The following is a 17,285-nucleotide window of genomic DNA, read 5'->3' as shown; positions in this document are numbered from 1 at the left end:
ATTTATAAAGTTGATAAATTCTATAGAGCTTAAGATGGAAGAACTATTAACTCTACATATTTGTATTCAAACACTTGTTTACTAAGAATTTGATTTAAACAGCCTACCATTGGTTCAACACCACAGTTAAGCTTTTTGGTCAATTAGTTATAACCAGGGTTACCAGATTGCCAGATAAATCTGGAAATGCCAGATTTTTCAAGTGTAACGTCATGCTTCGAATTCCCTGACGCAGGAGTGTAGCCAGAATTTTTGTTCGGGGGGGCGGGAGTGAATCGAAATCCGGACACTCAGTATTATATCATTTTTGTTTTAGCTGGCAAAAAATCATGTAATAAGTTGGAAATGTAGAAATATCATCATGATGTAATACAATTTTAAGAGAATACATGCGGGTCATTTCGCCTCAACTGTACACATAAAATACAAATTCGAAATCAACTTTTTCTGATCAAGCTCAAATTTGGTGGAGCTATTGATAGTCACATGTAAGAATCCCGATTTTGAACCAAATTGGGCCACCCCTTTTTTTACCAACGTCCAAAAGTTTAGCGATTTTTGCAATTTTTCCAAAAAACCTCTTTTTTAAAATGGCAATATCTCGGAAACAAAAAATGATCGAGCAAAACTTGACAGTTATTTTTAAAGGAAATTGGACGCTGAATTGAACGGCGTCATCAGATTCATTGCATCGCGTGGTAGGTAAATTCTGCAACTGTAAGCTTAAAAAATCGTTATCTCAAGAGATTTCGACTCGCCCAACATTCGAAAAATTGTATTCTTCTGTAAAATCATCTGGGGAACACGATGGTAAAGTTCGAAACAATCGATATTTTGTATAAAAATTTGCAAAAAATTAAGGAAATCAGAACCATAAATTTCTACTTTGCCTTCCTGGTGCTTCGGACGCCTATGAAATATTTCAGTTAAATGTTTCACATTTTTGATAAGCTCATATTTTTAATATGATCTCGACTGTTTTGATGTTAACATTTTATTTGAGTGCGATTCATGAGCAAAAACGGGTGTCTGGATTCCATATTCTTTGAAGTGCTGAAATTGTATTGATTTTAAGGATTTTCTTTGAAAAAGTCGGAAATAACATTTTAAAATGGCTGTATCTCGAGAACTACATCAGCAAACCTTCTGAAACTTGGCCCAGAGATACTTGATAGTCATATGAAGCAAAAAACATCATTATCTCGAAATGCACATTCTTTAAAGTGCTGAAATTGTATTGATTTTATGGATTTTCTTTGAAAAAGCCGGAAATAACATTTTAAAATGGCTGTACCTCGAGAACTACATCAGCAAACCTTCTGTAACTTGGCCCAGACATACTTGACAGTCATATGAAGCAAAAAGCATCATTATCTCGAAATGCATATTCTTTGAAATGTGAAAATTGTATTGATTGTTTTGGTTTTCTTATTGAAAATCGGATGTAACATCTTAAAAGGGCTGTATCTCGAAAACGACATCAGCGAATGTTTTTAGTTTTTGCACAGAGATGCGCTATGGTGTAAGGAATCGATAGACCCCAAAATCTGATTGCAATTTTTTTTTTTCATAATAACGGTATTTAGAGCACCGTGTAAGCATTTTTTGTAGGTGGATATCTCAAGAGATGTTTTTAGCCACACGAAAAATTCTCGTGAAATTTATAATTTTTAATTTTCCGAGGATGTTCAGCGAGTCCATATCTATCATACCGTAACGACATCACTACCGACATCACCTTCAAAAAAGTTGTGTTGTTGGTATTGTTGTACAATGGATCGCCCTAACGTCCAACAAAGCATATTTCATCCTTAGGCTGCTGATGTTGATGATGATGGCGATGACGGGGTTCCGATGTTGTAAAGCGCACGTCAACATCCTCATCACAGCCAGCGAGCGTGAAAACAACGACTAGACCACCTTTAGACCCAAATACCATCATCCATGGTACATTTCACCCCTCCCCTTCACAAACCGGGGGGTCACCCAACTCTCATAGATTTCAATCTCTTTTTCATTGCACCAGTTTCCCAGGATCCTGGCCCATGGGAGGCTACTCCACTGCTGGCCGCGTCGGTCTAGTCGATTCATCGTGCAACGCTGCAACGGCATCAGGAATTTGAATATGAACCACACTAATTAAAAATGCATTTCAATTAACTGGGCGTCCGCTTTTGAAAAGGATGTGTGTTTTATGAAAAGGAAGGAGGAAAAAATGAATCAATTTATAGTTTTAAGAATGAACTTGTTGTGCTAGTGTTTGAAGTGGCAGGCGATTGATGGTGTGGGAATAGATTTTATTATATTTTTTTGCAAACACAAAACAATTTGAAAGAGTTGCTGAAATATGTTCAATTTTAGGTAACATTAAAAATGTATCAAAAAACTATAAACTTTTAAAGGTTTTCAAATCATAATTGGCAACTATCGATAAATTAGACAGTATCGATTCCAAACTGTCACTGCCCATAAACCGAAATAAATGACAGCGTGCGAAGAAAACGATCCGATTCGGGATGAAATTCAATTTATGGGATTTGTTTCGGACGATTTTCAAAAGGAAACAGCGCGCGACTCATTTAGTGTGTTTTCATCCCCCGTGAACACCCCCTCTTTCCTGTAGCAAATGTTCTCTAGATGGTGCTGCCAGCTGACCCGTGGCGGAAGAGCATAAAGATCATAAAACATTATCATTACACGGGGTCGTAAAGCAAAGGAGCGAGAGGAAATAAAATCGTTGGAAATTAATAAAAAGGATGTCAATCTTGTGCCACGCATTTCTGGAGTTCCCTTTTTGGTTTGTTTTTGGGGTGGTCAATAGGATGAGGATTATAATTTCTTATTAAATTAATTGATTCTTGCAGATATTGAAAAAATGGTTAATTCAACTAAATTTGCGCCGAATACAAAACTGGAAAAACAACAAACTTTGACATCCCTAAATCATGTTTAATAGTAGCAAAATCGCACTAAATTTGTGGTGAATAAAAGCCAGAGTGAAACAATAAAGGTTTCCATTAACAGCCCATCCAACTGGCACTTTTATTAGCCCCAAGGAAATTAACTTGTTTAGCATTAATATAGGGTTTCATGTTGCAAACTATTCGGACGAACAACACACACACACATATTCTGGACATGGTCGTGTCCTGCTACCGGCTGGCAAGCCACCAGCGTAACTGTTGTTTCCGAAGGATAGTGGAACAAAAAACGAAACCATCAAAGGATGTTTTGTAGGATGAGGTGACATTTATATTTTCGAAATAGTGCTGTATTTGTTTAAAGCATGTCTCATTCTTCATAAAGTTTAATGCTTTGTTTTTGAAAAAGTGGAAAAATTGCATTTAAAATAAGTCGATTGTTTAAAACATTCAAAAATACTAAATGTTTAAGAATTTTGAGCTACAAATTTTTAACAATAAATTATATTTTTTGGCCTTATTGAAATGTAAGTTGTAGTTTGAATAATCTGAAAAAAAGTTTTTTTTTTAATAATTTAAGAAAATTATACACTAGTTTAATTTTGTTAATATTGAAAATCTGATCAATAATTTCCAAGATGCCATCGATTAAAAATTGAGGGTCAATTGTGATGAACTTTTTTCACGGGTCCCCCACAGACCGTTATTATAAATAAAAAATTTCCACCCAAACCAATGATTGGACATGGTTCCTGGGACCATTCTGCACCTCTGGGCCGAGTTTCAAAATATTTGCCGGCAGAAATTTCGAATACGGTCAGTTTTAGTGTTTCGAGTAGAAATTAAGGGAAATCACATGTAAAATGCGTAGGAAAAGATCAAAGTTTCAATGTTTTAACTCCAAAACATTACTGGTCATGGTTTTAAATTGTATTAACATGTAGCAGAATGATATAAAAACGATTTACAGCACTGACTTAGCCGGATTAAGCCGAAGTTAAGTGACTTAAGTATATTATTTACAAGTTTATACCTTAATATTAAAAAAAAACTCCTACATCAAGGAATTTAAAGTTAAGGAAAACTAGATAGCACAAAAATAACTTAAAATGGGGTGATTTTGAGCCAAGGGGTGACATTGTACCAAATTTTAAGATTTTATAATAGCCAGATAGCTTAACACCAAGCTTGATAAGCTTGAATTGCAAAGTATAATCGTTGCAAATATTGTTCTTAGATTATGTCCTCTGCCATAAAAAGTTCAATAAATACGAAACACTAAAAAAATAGATAAAATAGATAAAGCTTTAGTTTCATAAGCCTTACCGTTTGACCCCGACAAGAGTTTTAGGACACAAGTCACATTGAAAAATTACATCGCCTGTACATACTTGACTATATCGGGCTCGGTGTTAGAGTGGTTGTGGTGCCTCTCACTCCAGTTTGGCTGGTAATGTTGTAGAGCGAACAATTTGATTTGATTTGATATTTAACTGTACTATTTTCATATTTTCATAAGATATGCCAAGCTTGTTAAAAGATTGATTGTGTTTTCACATTGGCCAGAAGTAGGATTTGTTTTGATGAATACATTATTAGTGAACGTTCTTGATGATCAATAATATGTTTTATTGAATCCTAACTATGAGTGTATCAACATTATTTTATCCAATTATGAAAAGTTATTTTATTTTATTTTTTTAGTTTATGACGATAACTGCAATGTTGAAAAATAATTGGTTGGTTTGAAATATTAATTCTGTGGGAAGTTGTGCCATTAAACTTTTGCTAAGTATAATCATTATTCAGGACAACAAAAATATATGAGCTAAATGATAGCTGGAGTTGTCTCTGGATTTCATTCGTAAGTTTGAAATTTGTAAACGATTCAAAACAAAAAAAAACAATTTTATTCTAATTGCTATGTCACAAACTTGCCACGTCAAAAAAATTGTTTCCCTAATATTTTGATTGTTTTATTTGATTTCAGAAGGAATTGATTCAGAACTGAAAAATGTGAGCATAAATTTCAAATTCGGAGGATTCCAGGAGATTTTAAATTTATTTTAATTAGTTAAATTTTAAATCAACAGGCTTTATTCAAACAGAATAAGCAGATTTGCGTAGCAATATCATCAAATTGCTTTGTGGGAACATAAATAGACCAAATCAATCCGTCTACAAATAAATAAATTAACATAAAATTCAAGCTTATCAAAGCAATCTTAATGCATTTATTGGTACAATGTCACCCCTTGGCTCAAAGTCACCCCATTTTAAGTTATTTTTGTGCTATCTAGTTTTCCTTAACTTTAAATTCCTTGATGTAGGAGTTTTTTTTTTTAATATTAAGGTATAAACTTGTAAATAATATACTTAAGTCACTTAACTTCGGCTTAATCCGGCTAAGTCAGTGCTGTAAATCGTTTTTATATCATTCTGCTACATGTTAATACAATTTAAAACCATGACCAGTAATGTTTTGGAGTTAAAACATTGAAACTTTGATCTTTTCCTACGCATTTTACATGTGATTTCCCCTTAATTTCTACTCGAAACACTAAAACTGACCGTATTCGAAATTTCTGCCGGCAAATATTTTGAAACTCGGCCCAGAGGTGCAGAATGGTCCCAGGAACCATGTCCAATCATTGGTTTGGGTGGAAATTTTTTATTTATAATAACGGTCTGTGGGGGACCCGTGTTTTTTTGGTAATTTTCATTCTTTACAACGATAAAGCCTCAGCAACCATTGGTTGGATCAACCATGCCCAAAAATTGAAATTCAGATTATTTTCTCAGCTCTCCGATTTTTTTTTTAAATTGAACAGGGATGAACACTATTTATAAAAATTAAAAAAAATGAATAATTTAACCTTCAAAATGGCTGTTAGTAAATAAACAATATTTTTCATTATACCGTAATCTGGGGTGAATCGGGACTACAGTCTGAATAGGGACAGCAGTTTTTAGACCACTTAAAGCTTTTAAATTTGGAAATGGATGTACACATTTTGTTGGCCTGAGTCTGTTCTATCCGAAACCAACCAGAAAAATCAAAATATTGTGCTCCAACATGGTTAAAACTGCTGTCCCAATTCGCCCCATGTGTCCCGATTGACCCCAGTTTACGGTACTTCATTTCATTTAAAGGTTGTTTTGGCAAAAAAACATCAATGCAGTAATTTACCTAAGCTGAGACATGGGATACCTTTCAATAGCTAACTAATACAAACGAGGTAAAAGTTTACTAGTACAAAGGAGAATGAATTAAGCAGAAAAGGAAAAAAAATCCAAAATATCCTTCCAAATGGACAAAATTATTAAAAATTCAATTTTACATCTAAAAAAGATTTTTTGATTTTTTTGTGTGCATTTTCGATATATTTCAACAAGCACCGTAAACCGGGGTGACTTTGATAGGATTTCAATTTGTTTTTGGAATATTTCCCAACATGTAAGGTTTTTCTCAAGATTATTATTTTTAAAACATGTACTGGGGTAGGCCAAGCAAAGCCCATGTACTATTTTAGAAAACAAGTTTTTGCAATAGAGTTTAGAAAAACAGTTACGTTATAAATACTTAGTTTAAATTCCGGGGTTAGTTACACAGAAAAAAAAAATCATGGTAATATTACATCTGTCTGTTTACACTTTATTAAAAGTTTTGGTTGCATTAAGTCGATTTAGGAACGATTTAAAAAATGAGTTATCTATCCTTCGATAATTAAAAAAAAGTTTAATTATAATTCTTGTTTTTTTTTTTCAATGTATCTAAATAGTCCAAATTATAACCTACAACTTTGCAAAAATTTCATCCCGATACAAATATCTTCAAATTTGTTCATAGCACTTTTGAACAGCCCACAAATTTGTATGTAAACTTGTATGAATAACCTAATAACGCAAAATGTCTTATTTGAACATAAGGAATCGATGCACAAAGTGCCATACAAATCTGAAATTGAAATCAGGTTTTTTTTCCGCAAAATTCCAGAGAACCGCTCACCGGACATAAATTTAAGACATAGGACCGTTTCTTCTACGTAACAGAAATATCAACTTACTAGCATTCGCTCGGGTTATAATCAAATTGTTCGGTTGAAGAGTAAAATTGACTCGCCACCCTGCCGTGTAGCATAAATTCTCTTGCTATAATTTGCGTACATACACGGCAGGGTGGTGGTAGTGGTAGTCTTGATCGTCGCGATCACGCGCACAATTGCACCGTTTTTTCTGCATTCCTCTTCACACTGCCTTGGCCAAATTATCATTCGAAATAGATCGTCGTCGCGGTCGGATCGCGTTGAGAAGAACACTTTGTTTACTTCTTGGACTTAGGAAATAAAGTCTCAGTCGGTCTGAATAAATTTTGTAGTTTTATGAAGAAAAGTCGTTTCTGTGTTTTTACCTGTGAAGAAGAAAATACTTGCCGTTACTTACCCGTTTGACCACTGCGAACCCTGGTCGATTCCGCCGTTCTCGTGCGCCGTTTGCCTGGAAAGAAGAAGATTCTGCTGCCGAAGTTTTGTCTGCTGTGGGAAGAAAGTTACTGCTGCCGCTGCTGGAACCGCCTGAAAATACTTACCTGTGGAACCTACAAAAGAAAGAAGGAAGAAAGCGGGACGGAAACGGGACGGACAGGATTTGGAAGGAGTTTTGGAACGGAAAGGGACGGAACACACAGAGGACGACACAACACACAAACACACAACACACGACGAAAACACAACGTAGAAATTAGACGTCCAACGAACAGGATAAAATCAGGTGAGCGCGGATTTCGAGGTTGGCCAATTCACGGGTCCGAACATTGGTGCCGTGACCAGGATAGGTACCTCGGGTGGCCCATCGAACGCCATCGCGATCATCTGCGCGCCGAACGAGTTCGCCATCGCTGCTGCGGAGAAAGTTCGCGGCCATCGCGATTGTTTTGGTTTGGCGCTCAGCAGTAGCAGAGTACATCGACCGGAGAGGAAAGTTCAGCGACCCCGCGCGGGTGAAGAGGACATCCATTGATACGTGCACGGCCTGGTGGACAGGCTCACACGGTGAGTACACTTGTCCCCATTTTTCCCGTAACTGGTGTCCTCATTGCGCTGTTTTGAACTTTTTCGGTGCTGCTGTTCGCGACTTCTGCTGCTGCTGAGTTTCTGTTGGACGATTTGCTGGACGATCACGAGCTGTTTGGACCGACCGCTGGTTATTTCGGCGACGATTGGAGTACGGAAGGTACTGCTGGCCTGTTTGGCCATTGTTTACCCGTGCTACGGGTGTTGTTTTTACCGGGGGCGCGTATTTAGTTACGGATCTTTGCAAGGCCTGTACAGCCAGGCTCACAGGGTGAGTACTCGGCTGGAATTTCGTTGCTCGATGGTGTTTGCAATATTTTGCCTTTCTCGGTGGACGACGCGCTGCTCTCGAGGGATTTACGCTGTTCTTCGGCGACGTCATCGCTGCGGCTGTGCATCGGCCGGCGGAGAGTTTTGGAGAGTATCCTGTTGGGCGTTAAACATACAAGGCCTTGTTAAATAGGCTCACAGGTGAGCCTCTTTCCAACTCCCTAGCGATTGTTTGTGTGGTGCTTCGCTTCGCTCTCTTTTGCAGTTCAGTTGCCCTGCGTCACCATGCCGAAGAAGGTGTCGTACAAGCTGAAGATACGCAACACCATCCTCGCGTCTCTCAACCGCGCCGACAAGTTCCTGCAGAACTTTGTGCTGGAAAAGCACGCCGATCAGGTGCAGTCGCGGCTCGATGCGGTCAACCAGGCCTGGGCGGAGTTCGAGGCGCTCCAGCTTGAGATCGAGACCATCGAGGAGGAGGACCTCAAGGAAGAGGATGATGCCACAGCCATGGAGGAGGAACATGAGCGAGTCCGAGAGCAGTTCGAGGGGTTGTACCACAAGGTAAGGGCAGGGTTGAAGTCGAGGTTGCCTTCTGGGGTTGCGTCTGGGTCCAGCGCATGCGTTGCGCGTGCCGGCATACAGTTGCCGAAGATCACTTTGCCGAAGTTTAGTGGGGAGTACGATGAGTGGTTGCCTTTCCACGACACTTTCAAGTCCCTCATCCACGAAAACATTGATTTGACCGCGATTCAGAAGTACCACTACTTGCGAGACTGTCTTACCGGTGAGGCCAAAAGGATGATCAACTCGAGTGAGTTCAGCGCGAAGAGCTACCAGGTGGTCTGGGACTTGTTGGTCAAGCGACATGCAAACAAGTATCTCCAGAAGAAGCGCTATGTCAACGGGTTGCTTCAGTTTCCGCGAGTGAAAGGGGTGTCGTCGAGTAGCATCCACGACGTGGTGGATCACTTCAGCCGCTGTACGCAGATTCTGGACCAGTTGGGCGAAGTGACCGGTGGCTGGGGCGTGATGCTGACGCAGTTGTTGGTGTCGAAGCTGGATGACGTGACGCAGAAGGAATGGGAGGCGTTGGCAGCCAAGAAGGAGGACCCGCAGTTCACCGACGTGATAGCGTTCCTGGAGGAGCGGACGAAGGTCTTGGATGCGGTCGCAGTTGATCAGCTGTTGGGCAATCAGCGTGGTTCTCCCTCCGTGTCTTCGGTTCCAACAGCCCAGCCCAAGAAATCGTTCCCGAAGCTGACAGTGAACGCCGCTTCCGACTCTTCCTCTCCAAAGTGCAGGATGTGTAGCGGCCCACACTCGCTTTCGAGCTGTTCGGACTTCAAGAAGTTGTCACTGGATGGTCGTAACAGGCTGGTGTTGTCGAAGAGGCTCTGCAGAAATTGTCTGTGGGGTGGCCATTTCGTGAGGGACTGCAATGTCAGAAGTCGCTGCTCCAATTGCAGCGAGAAGCACAACACATTGCTGCATCCTGTTGGTAGGCTTGGTTCCGGTTCCACTCCGAACGCTGCGGTAACGGGAGATTCACAGGAGGGTGGTTCGCGTTCCTTGATGGCGCCGGCAGTTCAACCGCAAGCGGTGACGAGTTCGGTGGCCACAATTTACGCTGCAAATGTGGCAGCGGAGTCTCGGAAGGTCCACGTGTTCCTGTCGACGGTGCTCGTGGCGGTGAAGGATTGCCATGGCCGGTTGCACACCGCAAGAGCGTTGCTCGATAGCGGGTCGCAGGCGAATCTGATCAGTGAGCGACTGTGTCAGATCTTGAGATTGCCGCGGAAGAAGGTGAGCGTGCCAATCTCCGGCGTCGGAAGTTCCCGTATGCAGGTTGATAACTCGGTGTCGGCGATTGTATCCTCGCGTGTCACCAACTATACGGTCCCGATGGAGTGTCTGGTGCTGAAGAAGGTGACGGAGGACCAGCCGTCGGCCACAATTCCGATCGACCAGTGGAACTTGCCCTCTGACATGGTGTTGGCGGATCCCGGATTCCACAAGCGGGCTCCAATCGATTTGCTGCTGGGGCTGGAGTTCTTCTACGAGTTTCTGTTGCTGAATGGTGGCCGGGTGCAGATCCAGCGGCCGGGAGAAGGTCTTCCGCTGTTCGTGAACACGGTCTTCGGTTGGATAGCTGCGGGAAAGACCGATCTGGGGAGTCTAAACCCCGTCCCGAGCTGTCACGTCTCCGTCAATGCGACCCTGGAGGAGAAGATCGAGCGTTTTTGGACGATTGAGGAGCTGCAGGAGGCACCGAAGCGGTCGCAAGAGGAACAGGACTGTGAGGAGCATTTTCAGGCCACGTTTTCACGCGACGTCACGGGTCGATACGTGGTGCGACTTCCGAAGCGCATGGGTTTCGAGAAGATGGTCGGCGAATCGCGAAATTCGGCGGTGCGGCGGCTGATGCAGTTGGAGCGGAGGCTGGGCAAGGACGAAAGCTTGCGAAAGCGGTACAACGAGGCGATTCAGGCGTACTTGGATCAGGACCACATGAAGGTTGTTTCGGAGGAGGAGCTGAAGAGCGACAAGCGGCTCGAATGCTACCTGCCTCACCATCCGGTCTTCAAGGAGTCCAGCACGACGACGAAGATCCGGCCCGTGTTCGATGGTTCTGCCAAGACGACGTCGAATTTCTCACTGAACGAGGCGCTGATGGTTGGTCCGGTTCTCCAGGACCCGTTGTTCGATTTGGTGTTGCGCTTTCGGAAGAAGCAGGTAGCTCTGGTTGCGGACATCGAGAAGATGTACCTGCAGGTTAAGGTCCATCCGGACGATACCCCTCTGCAGCGGATTCTGTGGAGGCCTTCGCCGTCGGAGCCAATAAGGACGTACGAGATGCTACGGGTGACGTTTGGGTTGGCCCCATCGTCATACCTTGCCACGCGCTGTATGCAGCAGTTGGCGCAGGACGAAGGAGAGGTGTATTCACGTGCGAAGGAAGCACTGTTGCGTGACTTCTACGTGGACGATTTCATCGGCGGAGCGGACTCCGAAGAAGAAGCGCTTCTGTTGCGGCAGGAGCTGGAGCAGCTGTTGCCGAAAGGTGGATTTAGGCTGCGCAAGTGGGTGTCAAACGCCACAGGGGCGTTGGCAGGGCTGGCTGCGGACGATTTGGGCACGCAGACCACGCTCAGTTTCGACCAGGAGCAGGTGAAGACGTTGGGAATAAACTGGCAGCCAGGGCCAGACGTTCTCGGCATCGATGTCACGGGTTTGTCCGTGAATGGGCAATGGACCAGACGGAAGGTCTATTCGGTCATTGCCCAACTTTGGGATCAACTGGGATCACTGCTCCGGTCATTTCGTGGGCCAAGATTCGAATGCAGCTGCTGTGGGTCGCGACTCAAGGCTGGGACGACCCATTGAGACCGGATTTGGCCGGGAGGTGGACTGAGTTCTACCAGCAGTTGCCGGAGTTGTCGAAGATTTCGGTCGACAGGTGCGCTTTCGTGGAAAATCCGGTCCATGTCGAGTTTCACGTGTTCGCGGATGCGTCGAAGCGGCCTACGGAGCGTGCATCTACGCTCGATCGATCAGCCAGTCGGGGCTGGTCAAAATTTCGCTGTTGGCGGCCAAGTCGCGCCCCGCAGGGTTGAAAAAGGTCACCCTGGCGAGGTTGGAGCTGTGTGCAGCTTTGATGGCAGCAAGGTTGTACCGGAAGGTCGTGCAAGCCCTCAAGATAGAGGGCACGGAGAGTTGGTTCTGGTCGGACTCGACAGTCGTGCTGGCGTGGCTGAGGTCACCGTCGTACGTGTGGCCCACGTTCGTTGCGAACCGAGTCTCGCACATCCAGGAGTTGACAAAAGGGCATCGCTGGAACCACGTCAAGGGGACTGAAAACCCAGCGGATCTCGTTTCCCGTGGAGTCATGCCGAAAGATCTCGTTGGATTGCGGCTGTGGTTCTATGGTCCGAAGTGGTTGGAGTCCTTCGAGGAGTACTGGAGCAGAGTGAAGCATTTGGAGGTCGACGAGCCTGCTGAAGAGTTGCTGGAGAAGAAGAAGAACGTGCTGATCGTGTCTGCTTCCCCAGAACCTCACCCGCTCATCGATCGCTACGGCAGTTACTGGAAGCTGCTGAGGATTACGGCGTACTGCGTGAGGTTTGTCCGGAGATGTCAGCGTCGCAAGCAGCCCCCTAGAACCCCATTTCTCACCGTTGGAGATTTGAAGGAGGCAAAGTTCGCGCTCGTGCGCGGCGTGCAGCAGGAACCCTTCACCGCGGAGATCAAGGCGCTCGCAAACCACCGACTCGTTCCGGCTCACTCGTCGCTGAAGCTGCTCAACCCGTTTCTCGACCAGCAGGGCATTCTGCGCGTTGGTGGCCGGCTTGGACTCGCAGGCGAAGCGTACTCTACCCGACACCCCATGATCCTTCCCAGCAGTAACGTTTTCACGCGACAAATGGCGGTCGCGTACCACGAAACCTCACTCCACTCTGGCCCCCGTATGACACTCGCTCAGATTCGGCACGAATTCTGGCCGTTGAACGGCAAACAATTGGCGAACTACACCTTTCGCAACTGTGTGCGCTGTTTCCGTACCAACCCTGCCCCTGTAAAGCAACCCCCTGGTCAACTCCCAAAACCTCGAACAACCCCCTCTCGCGCATTTACCGTCACCGGCGTAGACTATTGTGGCCCTGTCTACCTGAAGCCCGTACACCGTCGAGCAGCTGCGCAGAAGGCGTACATCGCGGTCTTCGTGTGCTTCAGCACGAAAGCGGTCCACCTGGAGCTGGTGGGGGACTTGACCACCGCTGCGTTTCTTGCTGCCCTGCGTCGTTTTGTTTCTCGCCGAGGTCTACCGTCCGAGATCCACTCGGACAACGGTCTCAACTTCCAGGGAGCAAGCAACCACCTGCGCGAGCTGTACGAGCTGCTTCGAGACACCAAGGTGATCACGGAGATCACCAGCGAAGCGTCACGTCGTGGGATCGAGTGGAAATTCATTCCACCGAGAGCGCCGAACTTCGGCGGCCTATGGGAGGCGGCCGTGAAGTCGGCCAAGACGTCGCTCGTCCGTGTGCTGGGTCAACGACAACTTTCCTTCGAGGACATGGCGACCGTCCTCACCCAGATCGAAGCGGCCATGAATTCGCGCCCGCTTACCCCGTTGTCGGAGGACCCGGACGAACTGGACGTGCTCACGCCCGGGCACTTTCTCGCCGGATCGTCGCTGCTAGCGATTCCGGATCCGGACTACACGGACGTTCCCACGAACCGGCTGCAACACTACCAGCAACTGCAACAGTTGGTACAGCAACACTGGAAGCGGTGGAGGCGGGAGTACATCTCGCAGCTCCACAACCAGAACCAGAAATTCCCGCAAGCGACCCAGCTGAAGGCTGGACAGATGGTGATCCTCAAGGAGGACAACAAGGCGGCAATCGAGTGGCCCCTCGCGCGGATCGTTGAGGTCTACCCAGGCCCCGACGGCGTCGTCCGCGTCGTGAAGCTGCGTTTGCCGAACGGTGCGGTCTACAAGCGGCAGTCCGCACGTATCTGTTTGCTGCCGTTCGAGAAGGCCTCGGCGGTGCAGCTCACGAACACCTTCAACCCTCAACCGACACAAGGCGCAGCGTAGGAGGAAGATCGCCGTCAACCGTCAACCCTACGGCGCAACGGAGTTGGTGAAGAAGGCGTCAGAAGAAAATTTGAATTTTTTAAAGTGCTAGTTTAAGTAGGTTTAGTTTTTTGAATTTAGCGCTAGATTTGTTTGTGTTTAAATTCCCAGAGAATTTAAGGTGGCCGCACAGAAAAAAAAACAATTCTCGAAACCGTGAAGTCATTTCACGATTATGAGAACCACGAAGGAATATATTCACGTTTATGGTGCAAATGCACCATACTCATGAATAAATTCCTTCGTGGATCTCACATTCGTGAACTTAATTCGCGATTACGGGAACTGATTTTTTTCTGTGCGGCATGTTCGGTTGAAGAGTAAAATTGACTCGCCACCCTGCCGTGTAGCATAAATTCTCTTGCTATAATTTGCGTACATACACGGCAGGGTGGTGGTAGTGGTAGTCTTGATCGTCGCGATCACGCGCACAATTGCACCGTTTTTTCTGCATTCCTCTTCACACTGCCTTGGCCAAATTATCATTCGAAATAGATCGTCGTCGCGGTCGGATCGCGTTGAGAAGAACACTTTGTTTACTTCTTGGACTTAGGAAATAAAGTCTCAGTCGGTCTGAATAAATTTTGTAGTTTTATGAAGAAAAGTCGTTTCTGTGTTTTTACCTGTGAAGAAGAAAATACTTGCCGTTACTTACCCGTTTGACCACTGCGAACCCTGGTCGATTCCGCCGTTCTCGTGCGCCGTTTGCCTGGAAAAGAAGAAGATTCTGCTGCCGAAGTTTTGTCTGCTGTGGGAAGAAAGTTACTGCTGCCGCTGCTGGAACCGCCTGAAAATACTTACCTGTGGAACCTACAAAAGAAAGAAGGAAGAAAGCGGGACGGAAACGGGACGGACAGGATTTGGAAGGAGTTTTGGAACGGAAAGGGACGGAACACACAGAGGACGACACAACACACAAACACACAACACACGACGAAAACACAACGTAGAAATTAGACGTCCAACGAACAGGATAAAATCAGGTGAGCGCGGATTTCGAGGTTGGCCAATTCACGGGTCCGAACACAAATCTATTGAAATTTTAAATATAAGTGGTCTAACATTAAATGCGTTTTGAAGAAAATTTTTATTTTTTAAGATATCGTCATTAGCCTAAAGAAAACTATGTAAACCAATGGTAACTTTTACTGCAATATCTTAAAAACTATTGAACGGATCAACCTCATATTTGAATCACATAATTTTGAGACTTTTACAAAAGTCGCCCTGGTGAAAATCCGTTCAGTGGATTTTGAGAATTTGTCATAAAGATTGTTTTTTCAGGACAACGAATATCTTTTAAACGATAATGTTTAGCAATGTTGATAAAAAAGCATTTGAATGCAGGCATTCCATACTTCTTATGTTGAAAAATACGATTTAAATAAAAGGGGATAAGGCAAAATCTCCACGTTAACCCCAAATTAGTTTCGCTTGGAGTTGGGCGGTTTCTAGGAAGGTAAAAGGGTTAGGATACGCTCTGAGCATGCGTTGCGACCATGATGATATTTTCAAGTGGTAAGTTTTTTTTCTTAAGGCAAACAATCGGATGCTTATATAAATAATACTTTAATTTTGGTGGTGGATTTCTTAAAATTGCCAAAAGGTTCTTTCTAAGACAGCCGGCTGTGGGAGATCTTTCCAATTATCGTAGTCTCTAGAAACTCAAACCAACCCCGCACAACGGTACCTTTCGACGCGGAAACAAGTGGTTCACTCGGAAATGACATTAAAACGATATTATGACTTCACCACACCACACAACCACACACTGTTGGTCACCAACTGGGCACGCACCACGTTGAGACTGCCGGGTACACTGAAAATACGCCACACGTTTTATTCAAGTGCCCAAACACTTGAATGATTCAATAAAGCCACATCTTAGATCTAATTTATTTGTGTTTGAATTTCAATCCAATCCATTATCAAATTCATGTGTTTTAGCGATTGACTTTTTGGTATTTTTTGACACCTTATTTTCACTTGGGTGGCTCAAACTTTTCAAGTGTTTAGCTCATGAATTTGCCCCACTGTGCTGAACTGTTCAAAGCGATGAGAAAAACACTTGAAATTGATCTTGTTTTGATTTGAATTGCAGTTTCGTGACAGCTTCGTCAGACTTTGCTTCGTTTCTTCATTTGTGTTTTGGCGGTCCGCCGGTGTGTTCGTTTTTCGCAGGCCCGAATGACCGCGTGAGTTCGCTGCCGCCATGTTCCTGTCCAGTAAATTGCCTGCCCGGTTTGTAGCCGCAAAGACGAGCATCGCCACAAGGCTGTGTCCTCGGACTCAGGATCCGTATGGCCAAAGGAAGGGCTCGGTCTCCCGGACCCGGAAAGAGGCCAACTTTGGCGATAGAGGTGCTTTTCCGGATATTTACCCACTTGGTGAGTGTGGAGAAAGATTTTTAAGTGGGGTTTTGTTTTGATTTTGGATTTATTTTGATTAATTTGCAGGAAGGATTCGATTGAGCTGCAGTTGATGCGTTTGATGGAATTAAGGAAAACACTCGCCGGGCGCTGGAGAATCGGTGTCGGTGAGGACAAGGAGCGGTGAGAATCAGGGGCAACCAGAAGATTCCCCGGGGCCTCCATCTCTGCAGCAAGCGGTGGTGGCGAACAACCTGACTAGGAGGACGATCCTGAAAGCCGGAAGAAGAGACAATTCAACAACGAAAAAAAATCAATTTTTGACAAGCAAAGTTGAAAATAAAAGCTGTCAAATTAATTTCATGACGCAACTTCTTCTTTTTTTTTAACAAACCGAAATCCACTTCTATTACATACAAACATGCATTGATTATAGAAGGAAAAATGATTTAAAAACAATAGATATAATGTAGTTTTTCATGTGACACAACACATCAAATCCAAGTGTTGTGCTATTGAATTGACAGCATCTTTAGGTGCCCAAAATTCAAGTGTTTTGCGATTGATTTTTGCAGGGCTGCGGAGTCGGGTCATATTTCAAACGACTCCGACTCCGACTCCAACTCCGGCTTTCTCAGACTAGCCGACTCCGACTCCGACTCCGGCTCCGGCTTTCAACAAATGGTTGGCTCCGACTCCGACTCCTACTCCGGCCTACCAACTCTAGCCGACTCCGACTCCGACTCCGACTCCAGCTTTCAACAAATGGTTGGCTCCGACTCCACAAAAAGTAAAAAAGTCTGTCGGATTTTATTACAATCATCTTATTCCAGGTCTTGACTAAGACTTTGATAGAACAAGTTTTTAAAAAATCCTGTTTTTTAATGTCAAAACATGATTTTAAAATTTTTGATTTTCCGTACGTTCTACTCAACTAGTGGGGCAAGACGAACAACCCGTTGGGGCAAGAGGAACAATGCACGAAAAAACTTGTTAATTTGCTAACAAT

At 44.3% G+C, this 17,285-nt stretch overlaps 3 protein-coding genes across 3 annotated transcripts in view; 2 read left to right on the top strand and 1 right to left on the bottom strand.

Annotated features, from left to right (window-relative positions):
* The window catches only part of LOC119769282 (translation initiation factor IF-2-like), a 33,109-nt gene extending 25,293 nt beyond the window's left edge, over positions 1-7,816 (bottom strand). Inside the window, exons 1-2 of the mRNA XM_038261250.1 lie at positions 7,760-7,816; positions 7,510-7,518 (exon numbers count right to left, since the gene is read on the bottom strand). Of these exons, the coding sequence (XP_038117178.1) occupies positions 7,510-7,518; positions 7,760-7,816 (66 nt within the window). The remainder of the gene's footprint in view (positions 1-7,509; positions 7,519-7,759) is intronic.
* Positions 1-17,285, top strand: part of LOC6048902 (poly(rC)-binding protein 3) — a 516,717-nt gene that overhangs the window by 88,594 nt on the left and 410,838 nt on the right. The gene's annotated exons all lie outside the window — the stretch shown is intronic.
* Positions 8,549-13,868, top strand: LOC119769281. The gene is made up of 2 exons (XM_038261249.1): positions 8,549-11,495; positions 11,692-13,868. Exons 1-2 carry the CDS (start codon positions 8,549-8,551, stop codon positions 13,866-13,868), a joined length of 5,124 nt encoding a protein of 1,707 aa, XP_038117177.1.

This window comes from Culex quinquefasciatus, chromosome 3, assembly GCF_015732765.1.
Source record: "Culex quinquefasciatus strain JHB chromosome 3, VPISU_Cqui_1.0_pri_paternal, whole genome shotgun sequence".
In the NCBI taxonomy this organism is placed as follows: Eukaryota; Metazoa; Arthropoda; class Insecta; order Diptera; family Culicidae; genus Culex; species Culex quinquefasciatus.
The sequence above is the reverse complement of the archived record's forward strand: the minus strand, read 5'-3'. Positions and strand labels throughout refer to the sequence as shown.